Genomic DNA, 10,000 nt, shown 5'->3' with positions numbered 1-10,000 from the left:
GGTGGAGGAGGAGGGGTTGAGAGGCAGAATAGGAAGACGAGGAGAAAGAAAACGAGGAGAAAGAAGAGGAGGAAGAATAAAGGTAAGAGGATAAAACAGGGAAGAAGGGATAAAGGAAGAAAGAAGGGCGTAGAAAAAGAAGACAAGGAGGAAGAAGAGAAGAAAAAAAGAAGTTAAGAAGAGGAGAGGAAAAGATAAGGAAGATAAGAGAAGAAGAAGAGGATGAAGAGAAGGAGGAGGAGGAGGAGGAGGAGGAGGAGGAGGAGGAGGAGGAGGAGGAGGAGGAGGAGGAGGAGGAGGAAACCTAAGTGCCTGAAAAGGAAAAAAAAAAAAAAAAAAAGAAAGGAAAAGTTAAAAGGAAAAGAGGAAAAAATGAAAAGTTAGAGAGAGAGAGAGAGAGAGAGAGAGAGAGAGAGAGAGAGAGAGAGAGAGAGAGAGAGAGAGAGAGAGAGAGAGAGAGAGAGAGAGAGAGAGAGAGAGAATGTGAAAATGAAGAAAAATGAAATAGGAAGGGAAAAGAATAACAAATAAAAAATTAAAAGAAATAAATAAAGTTGAAAAAAAATTCGAAATGAGTTTACAAAATTAAGAAAGAAAGAAAGAAAGAAAGAAAGAAAGAAAGAAAGAAAGAAAGGAAAAAGAAAAGAACGCGGTTGATAATAATACAAATATTTTAAAAGATTAAGAGAATTTGAAAATAATGAAAATAATGTTAAACGAGAGAGAGAGAGAGAGAGAGAGAGAGAGAGAGAGAGAGAGAGAGAGAGAGAGAGAGAGAGAGAGAGAGAGAGAGAGAGAGAGAGAACATGAAAAACGTAAAAAGAATGAGAGGAAAAACAAGAAAGGGAAAATAGAAAGAAGAATTAGATAAATAAAAAAAATGCAAAAACACGAACAAGAGAAAAACAAAAACAAACAAACAAACAAACAAACAAAACAAACAAGTACTTCACCAACTAATAAAAAAATAAATACATAAAAAATAAAATAAATAAAAAATGTACTTACGACTTTAAAACAAAACAAAAAAGTGAGAAAAAAAGGGTTAAAAAGCAGAAAAACGTGTGTACAAAGAGAATCTAGACACGGTAAGTAGCAGCAGGAGGAGGAGGAGGAGGAGGAGGAGGAGGAGGAGGAGGAGGAGGAGGAGGAGGAGGAGGATGAAGGGAAAAGAAGACAGTGCGAGGTTGGTGTTAAGTGGCCAAGAGGGAGAGGAGGAGGAGGAGGAGGAGGAGGAGGAGGAGGAGGAGGAGGAGGAGGAGGAGGAGGAGGAGGAGGAGGAGGAGGAGGAGGAGGAGGAGGAAAAGGAGGAAAGGAGGGAGGGAAAAAGGGAAGAAGAGGAGGAAGGAGAGGAGGGAAAAGAGAAAGGCAAAAAAAAAAAAATAAAGGAGAGAAGGAGGAACAAAGATGAAAGGAGTGACAAGGAGGTAGAGGAGAGAAGAGGTAAGGAGAAGATAATAAAGAAGGAAAGAAAAGAAAGGGAAGAAAGAAGATAGAAGGGGAGTAGGGAAGGAAAGAAGGAAGGAAGGAAGGACTGAAAGGAAAAGAAAGAGAAAGGAAGAAAGAATGGAAGGAAGGAGAGGAAAGGAAACAACGAAGAAAGAAGGAAGAAAGGAAGGAAGGAAGGAAAGAAGGAACAAAATATTACATTAAATTTGCTGTAATATTTATTTATTTATTTATTTATTAATTTACTCGTCATTTATTTATTCAACTTATTCATCTATTCCCTTAAATAACCACAGCAGTGAATGGGTTAATTGGGTAACTCTCTCTCTCTCTCTCTCTCTCTCTCTCTCTCTCTCTCTCTCTCTCTCTCTCCCATTCATTAAGTAATCACGTAATCTTTTCTCTCACCTTCCCTTTAATTTTTCTCACCTCTCTTTCCTTCTTTCTTTATTAGTTGTGTAACTCTCTCTCTCTCTCTCTCTCTCTCTCTCTCTCTCTCTCTCTCTCTCTCTCTCTCTCTCTCTCTCATGGCCTAATTAGGAGTCTTTTCTTTCATCTCTCGCTTTCTGATCCCAAATATTACCCATCTCCAAATTTTAATGCTAAGTGGTAGTAGTAGTAGTAGTAGTAGTAGTAGTAGTAGTAGTAGTAGTAGTAGTAGTAGTAGTAGTAGTAGCATTATTATTATTATTATTATTATTATTATTATTATTAGTAGTAGTAGTAGTAGTAGTAGTAGTAGTAGTAGTAGTATTAACACCATCTCCATCACCATCACCGCCACCACTAGCACCACCACCACTACCACCACCATCGCCACCAGCACACCAGCGCCAGGAGGGCAGTGGGCGGCGAGGTGGTGAGATATTAATAGCGACCACAACACCATTAAAGGGAGATAGAACACCAAATAATAAACACCACAAAAAATAAATACACACACACACACACACACACACACACACACACACACACACACACACACACACACACACAGTAAAGGAAGCTACAAGAACATACAAGATTACTTCCTTCTCTCTCTCTCTCTCTCTCTCTCTCTCTCTCTCTCTCTCTCTCTCTCTCTCTCTCTCTCTCTCTCTCTCATCAGGAATGCTTTCAAAGGCCAAAAAGATGATTAGTTTGGTTATTATGACTGTGTGTGTGTGTGTGTGTGTGTGTGTGTGTGTGTGTGTGTGTGTGTGTGTGTGTGTGTGTGTTTTCTGCCACTCACGATGCAGAGAAAATTTTAAACAAAGCCTTAGAATCATGAAGTAATTTTGGTACACCTTCATTAACTTTCAAAATACAGCAATATGTTTAACTATCACTATAAAGGGTTACTAGGATTTGCAAGAGTGTTTTTTATGAATCTAGTGACAGTTTAACAGGCTGTAGTTTAAGTTACTGGGGTTTTCAAGGGTGATTTCATGATTCTTCAGTTTAACAGGCTGTAGTGGCAGTTACTGGGGTTTTCAAGGGTGCTTTCATGGTTCCAGTGACAGTTTAACAGGCTGTAGTGGCAGTTACTGTGGTTTTCAAGGGTGTTTTCATGATTCTTGTGATAATTTAATAGTTTCTGGTGAAAGTGAAGATGAAAAAGAGAAAACTGGCGGGGAGAGAGAGAGAGAGAGAGAGAGAGAGAGAGAGAGAGAGAGAGAGAGAGAGAGAGAGAGAGAGAGAGAGAGAGAGAGAGAGAGAGAGAGAGAGAGAGAGAGAATAGACACATGACACTAAACAGAACACGAAGATGACACAAGAGAGAGAGAGAGAAACACACACACAAACACAGATACAGTCACACACACAAAAAGAACACAGAAGAACACAAACAAGGCACAAGCACAACACCACCACCCTCACCCCCTTAACACATAGAAGGTACTGAGAGACACTTACTGCCCAGCGTCACTTCCACAATTAGACTGAAGAACACTGAAGTACACGTGATACTGTCCCGTCACAAGCATCAGGCGACGTGATGTGGCGGGCGCGGGGCATACAGCGCCCTACCCACCTCTACCTTCCGCCCACGTCTCCCCACACCCCCCACCACACTGACCCGCCGGCTACTCTCACTCCACCGGCTGAAATCGCAAGTGTGGGCGTGTCGAGTGCCTCTGTGTGTTTGTGGGCGTTAGTGCTTTGAAATTGGGGGTGTTTTGGGTGTTCAGGGGCCAAGGGGGAGGTCAGGGGGTCAGGGGTCACGGGTCAGTGGGTAGGTCTATTGAGAGCTAAGGCCGTTTGGGAAATTGCACCCGGAGGAGGAGGAGGAAGAGGAGGATGGAGAAATGTGTTTAGTTGTGTGAGGACAGAAGGAAGAGGAGGAGGAAAGGAGGAGGAGGAGAAGAGAGGAGGGAAAGATGTGAGAGAGAGGTTTTAGTGAGAAAGTGAGAGAGGGAAGCGAGGGAGGAACGAGGAGCGTGATGGGATGGGAGAAGAAGAGGAGGAGGAGGAGGAGGAGGAGGAGGAGGAGGAGGAGGAGGAGGAGGAGGAGGAGGAGGAGGAGAGAAAGAAGAGGAAGCGTAGAGAGAGAGAGAGAGAGAGAGAGAGAGAGAGAGAGAGAGAGAGAGAGAGAGAGAGAGAGAGAGAGAGAGAGAGAGAGAGAGAGAGAGAGAAACGACGTACTTCAAGGGCGGAAAAGAGCCTAAAAAAAGAGGCCTAATAATGTTTGTGTGTGGGAGATGTGAAGAGATGCACGCGTAAGGGAGGTGGAGGAGGAGGAGGAAGAGGTGGAGGAGGTGGAGGAGGAGGATGGAGGTGTGGAGGTAAGCCGGTGCACGCTGAGGTTAACACAGGAGAGAAGACCATTGGCAGGGAAAAAATCTGTAACTATTTCCTCCCGTTTTCTTTCTTCCCTCTTCTCGTTTTCTTTCCAGCAAAACAATGATTCTGAAGAACACAACCAATTCTCTTGTTTTCCTTTTTTCCTCTTCGTTTCTTCCTTTCCTTCCTGGAGTTACGGAGGAAGAAAGATCGATAACTAAAAATCTTGACTAGTTTATCCCCTCACAGGACGATGGAGGTGAAAATCGTACAAGTTTTCATTATATTCTCGCCTCTAAAACCAGACAAGTACATTTAAGGACCTGTCTAAATATTTGTAGTGATTTCTCTTAAGTATTCCCTCATAAAACACGGTGGGACGTTGCATAGAAAACGGGGGAGCACTTGTTGACTTGGGTTATTTCACTTGACATCCATCAGTTTCCCATTTTCTATGAAGGCCATATTTGACGGGGGGACTCTTGTATTGTGTCCTCTCTCATTCTCTGTATCCTGTATCACTGAATGCATAGATATTGTGATTCTAAAAGGGGAAGGAAAAATATAGTGTTGATTTGAGTTGATTTTCCTATAAGATTAATATTTTTTAGGTTATTTATTTATTTATTTTTTTTGTTTTGTTTTGTTTCATCTGTCGTTAGTAAATGCATTGAAAAGAGAGATAACAGCAAGTTGTTTTCAATAAAAGATTCATATTTTTTAGTGTTTCTATTTGTTTTTTTTCAATTTTTTCCTAAAAGATTCAAATTTTCTAGTCTGTTTCTATATATTTTTGAATTTTTCCTAAAACATTCACATTTTCTAGTCTGTTTCTACATTTTTTTTTATTTTTCCTAAAAGATTCACATTTAGTCTATATATATATATATATATATATATATATATATATATATATATATATATATATATATATATTTTAAGTTAGTGTTACCAAATGCACAGATATTTTGATTCTAAAAAAGGGTGAAAAATAAAAAAAAAGCGTTATATTTAGTTATTTTCCATAGAATATCAATGTTATTTATTTATTTTCGTTTAGCTGCTTCTTCAACTAATATATCTTAAAGGAACGTTTTCAGAAGGGAGGTGCTGGTTTCCTATTGGCTGAAGCGGAGGCCAATGAGTGGGCTAGCCTCTGGTGACGTCACGTGTCAACATGTCGCCATCTTTTCACGAGTTTTTGAAAAAAAAAAAAAAAAAAAAAAACTGATGACAAAAATTAGATAAAAAAAAGATATAAATATTTTTTTCAAGCTTTGTTTTTTTCAAGGTAAGTTTTCCCAACATGAATTTTAATTATTAGCATTTTTATTTTTACCTGTGTGTGTGTGTGTGTGTGTGTGTGTGTGTGTGTGTGTGTGTGTGTGAGCGTTTTGGTGGTATACCCATAACCCTGTTTCACACACACACACACACACACACACACACACACACACACACACACACACACACACACACACACACACACACACACACACACACACACACACACACACAATGATAATTAACAACTAATACTTATCAATTTTTTCCTTGGATTTTGGTAACAGAGAGAGAGAGAGAGAGAGAGAGAGAGAGAGAGAGAGAGAGAGAGAGAGAGAGAGAGAGAGAGAGAGAGAGAGGGAGGGAGGGAGGGAGGGAGGGAGGGAGGGAGGGAGGGAGGGAGGGAGGGAGGGAGGGAGAGAGAGAGAGAGAGAGAGAGAGAGAGAGAGAGAGAGAGAGAGAGAGAGAGAGAGAGAGAGAGAGAGAGAGAGAGAGAGAGAGAGAGAGAGAGAGAGAGTTCAATACCTCGCTTTAAAGAAAATAACCACTTTTCCCACAAATTAAAAAAGTAAAAATCAACATTCGTTATTCACTTCAATTCCTCAACGCTCATTGGCTGCCAACGAAAATGTAAACAAAACCTCGAAATCTGATTGGGCGAGAGTTGGTGACGCTGCAATGACGTCAGACAAAAGCTCAAAGGCAATTGGCTGAGTTCCAGAGGAGGTAGAATGACGTCATAGAAGAGCTGGGAACCATGCAAGGTGATTGGCTGAGGAAAAGAGTGACGGGGACAAAGGTGAGCGCTCATTGGCTGATGACTGGACGCGTCACCTTGCCCAACCAATCAGAATTAAACGAGACTTGTTTGTTTTGACGAATCACGAGAGAGGAAATAGTGTTCTCTCATTGGCTGGAGTAACGCTCTCTCTCTCTCTCTCTCTCTCTCTCTCTCTCTCTCTCTCTCTCTCTCTCTCTAACAGGGAAAATAAATGACTCACAAAAAGGAAAACAAAGAGGAGAGGAGAGGAGAGAGAGAGAGAGAGAGAGAGAGAGAGAGAGAGAGAGAGAGAGAGAGAGAGAGAGAGAGAGAGAGAGAGAGAGAGAGAATTACACACCCATACAAAAGCACTAAATTATATCTCTCTCTCTCTCTCTCTCTCTCTCTCTCTCTCTCTCTCTCTCTCTCTCTCTCTCTCTCAATTACCGGCAGTGTCTTTTCATTAAATATTCATCTCTTTAACAGTTACCTCTAAAGTGATGTGCAGAGAGAGAGAGAGAGAGAGAGAGAGAGAGAGAGAGAGAGAGAGAGAGAGAGAATAATGAAGAAAAGGAGAGAAAATGGCAGACAAGCACCATTTTCTTCTATTTCCATCTCTCTCTCTCTCTCTCTCTCTCTCTCTCTCTCTCTCTCTCTCTCTCTCTCTCTCTCTCTCTCTCTTAATTTTCTTCTTATGTTTTTCAGACACTCAGTCCTTCTCTTTACTCTTCCTCTATACTCTCTCTCTCTCTCTCTCTCTCTCTCTCTCTCTCTCTCTCTCTCTCTCTCTCTGTATATATGAAGGTTGTTTCCTTTTCCGACTCCTCTAATGATTTTTCTCTCCATCTCTCCACATTCTCTCCATATTCTCTCTCTCTCTCTCTCTCTCTCTCTCTCTCTCTCTCTCTCTCTCTCTCTCTCTCTCTCTCTGGCTGCTTCCTCTATCTTTCCCCTTTAACATAGACCCGCTACCCCCCTCCCCTCTCTCTCTCTCTCTCTCTCTCTCTCTCTCTCTCTCTCTCTCTCTCTCTCTCTCTCTCGCTCGCTCTCACAAATATCCCGGCCTAACCTAACCCAACCTGACCTAATTAAAATGACGATAAACATAGGTGCGGTTACCTGAGAGAGAGAGAGAGAGAGAGAGAGAGAGAGAGAGAGAGAGAGAGAGAGAGAGAGAGAGAGAGAGAGAGAGAGAGAGAGAGAGGATGTTGGTAATGTTATTGTGCTTTTTTTTTATTATTATTATTATTATTATTATTATTATTATTATTATTATTATTATTATTGACGTTTCTCTCTCTCTCTCTGTGTGTGTGTGTGTGTGTGTGTGTGTGTGTGTGTGTGTGTGTGTGTGTGTGTGTCTATTTACGTCTGTCAGTCAAATATGTTAATGCTAAGTAAACATACATGTATCTCACACACACACACACACACACACACACACACACACACACACACACACACACACACACCAAGAGAAAGAGAGAAAAGGAGAGAGAGAAAGAAGAAAAAGGGAAGAGAGGAAACAAGAAAGAAAAGAAAAACAACATGGCGACCTGTGGCAACTTTCCTTGAGCAATTCTGTGACGCCATCATTGTGACGTCACGACCTGAGGAGGAGGAGGAGGAGGAGGAGGAGGAGGAGGAGGAGGAGGAGGAGGAAGAGGAGGAGGAGGAGGTGGTGAGGAAAGGGAGGCGTCACTCTAAAAACAATTGTGGAGGAGGAAGAGGAGGAGCAATACGAAGAAGAGGAGGAGGAGGAGGAGGAGGAGGAGGAGGAGGAGGAGGAGGAGGAGGAGGAGGAGGAGGACATGAAACAGGAAGAGTAAGAGGAAAGGGAGTTATGAAGGCAGAACAAAGAAGCAACAAGAAGAGGAAGAGGAGAAGGAGGAGGAGGAAGATTAGGACCAAGAGGAGGAGGAAGAGAAGGAAGAAGAAATAAAGGAGGAGGGGGAAGAAGAGAAGGAAGAAAATTGAGGAAATGAAGGAGGAATAGTAAGAGGAATGTGAGTTACGAGAGAGAGAGAGAGAGAGAGAGAGAGAGAGAGAGAGAGAGAGAGAGAGAGAGAGAGAGAGAGAGAGAGAGAGAGAGAGAGAGAGAGAGAGAATTAAAATGAGAACTGAAGGAGGATAAAACATAAGATGAACAGGAGGAGGAGGAGGAGGAGGAGGAGGAGGAGGAGGAGGAGGAGGAGGAGGAGGGGAAAGAGGACAAGGAGGAGGAGGAGGATGTAGACGAGGAAAAGATAATGACGAAGAGGAGGCACAGGAGATGGAACAGAATGAGGAGGAGGAGGAGGAGGAGGAGGAGGAGGAGGAGGAGGAGGAGGAGGAGGAGGAGGAGGAGGAGGAGGAGGAGGAAGGGAAGAGCCACAAGCACATGGTTATTTTTTTTCTCTTGAGCGACATAAGGAGAGAGAGAGAGAGAGAGAGAGAGAGAGAGAGAGAGAGAGAGAGAGAGAGAGAGAGAGAGAGAGAGAGAGAGAGAGAGAGAAACAAACACACTCTTTCCTTTGCATGTGTCGCCACTATGCTCATTGAGTGGGAGACTGACACCACTAGTATGCTCAGTGAGGGGCCCTGTCTGACGCCGCGACTATGCTTATTCACGGGCACCGCTCACGCCTTTATGCTCACTAACTGGCCCTTCTGACACTTGTATGCTGATTCAGGGGCCTTGTCATCACTAATATGCTTACTGAAGGGAGGGGGCGAGATATATTATGCTTGCTTACGGGCTCTACTCATAATTATGCTCGTTCAGTGGGAAATTACGCTGATTGAAGGGCCGTAACGTTAGTCTTATGCTCGTTGAGTGGAAAATTACTGTTATGCTTGGTGCAGGGCCAGTGACGTCACACCCATGCTTACTGAGTGGGAGAATACAGGTGTTTTGCTTCGTATGTGTGGACAGATGGAACAGTTATGCTTAGTGAGTGGAAAAGTTCAAGTTATGCTCGGTAAGTGGCACCTGACATCAGTTATGCTTAATGAGTGGAAAAATAGCGATATTATGCTCCGTTAAGGGCTGCTGTCATCAGTTATGCTTAATGAGTGGAAAAACAACGGTTGTGCTCGGTAAAGGGTTGCTGACATCATAATTATGCTTAGTGAGTGGAGAGGTAACGGTTATGCTCGGTAAAGGGCCCCTGACATCATAATTATGCTCAGTGAGTGGGAAAATACAAATATTATACTCGGTAAAGGGCTCCTGACATCACAGTTATGCTCAGTGAGTGGGAAAGTAGCGGTAAGGGGCGCTAGAATGACAGTCACGCTTGCTGAGTGGAGAAGTAAGGTCGTTATGCTCGGTAAGGGGCGATGGCATTAACATTACGCCTGCTGAGTGGCGCCTGATGCTATTATGCTGAGTGAGGGGCATCTGACATGACTTTTATCCTTACTCAAGGGCTCTGCTAACACTTCCTCCTCCTCCTCCTCCTCCTCCTCCTCCTCCTCTTCCTCCTCCTCTCATGTGCATCTTTCCCGTACACATGTGGGTCGCCATTATGGTTTCATGGTGTGTGTGTGTGTGTGTGTGTGTGTGTGTGTGTGTGTGTGTGTGTGTGTGTGTGTGTGTGTGTGTGTGTGTGTGTGTGTGTGTATAATTTCCTTCCCGACGCTGGTGAATGCTAATACGAGGAGGAGGAGGAGGAGGAGGAGGAGGAGGAGGAGGAGGAGGAGGAGGAGGAGGAGGAGGAGGAGGAGGAGGAGGAGGAGGAAGCCGCCATTACGCTCAGGACA

General features: G+C 43.1%; 1 protein-coding gene and 1 long non-coding RNA gene across 9 annotated transcripts in view; both read right to left on the bottom strand.

Moving 5' to 3' along the window:
* LOC135094158 (innexin inx2-like) overlaps window positions 1–10,000 on the bottom strand; it is a 111,501-nt gene that overhangs the window by 25,614 nt on the left and 75,887 nt on the right. The window contains exon 1 of one of the 8 annotated variants that reach the window (XM_063993983.1): window positions 3,346–3,891. The exons of the other annotated variants lie outside the window; for them this stretch is intronic. Within the exon in view, the coding sequence (XP_063850053.1) occupies window positions 3,346–3,416 (71 nt within the window). The 5' untranslated portion in view covers window positions 3,417–3,891. Of the gene's footprint in view, window positions 1–3,345; window positions 3,892–10,000 lie in introns of those variants that run through there. 8 annotated transcript variants of the gene reach the window in all.
* The window catches only part of LOC135094053 (uncharacterized), a 10,985-nt gene continuing 4,957 nt past the window's right edge, over window positions 3,973–10,000 (bottom strand). Inside the window, exon 2 of the long non-coding RNA XR_010263565.1 lies at window positions 3,973–4,756. This is a non-coding gene — a long non-coding RNA (uncharacterized LOC135094053). The remainder of the gene's footprint in view (window positions 4,757–10,000) is intronic.

This window comes from Scylla paramamosain, chromosome 44 (genome assembly GCF_035594125.1).
Source record: "Scylla paramamosain isolate STU-SP2022 chromosome 44, ASM3559412v1, whole genome shotgun sequence".
Classification (NCBI taxonomy): domain Eukaryota; kingdom Metazoa; phylum Arthropoda; class Malacostraca; order Decapoda; family Portunidae; genus Scylla; species Scylla paramamosain.
The sequence above is the reverse complement of the archived record's forward strand: the minus strand, read 5'-3'. Positions and strand labels throughout refer to the sequence as shown.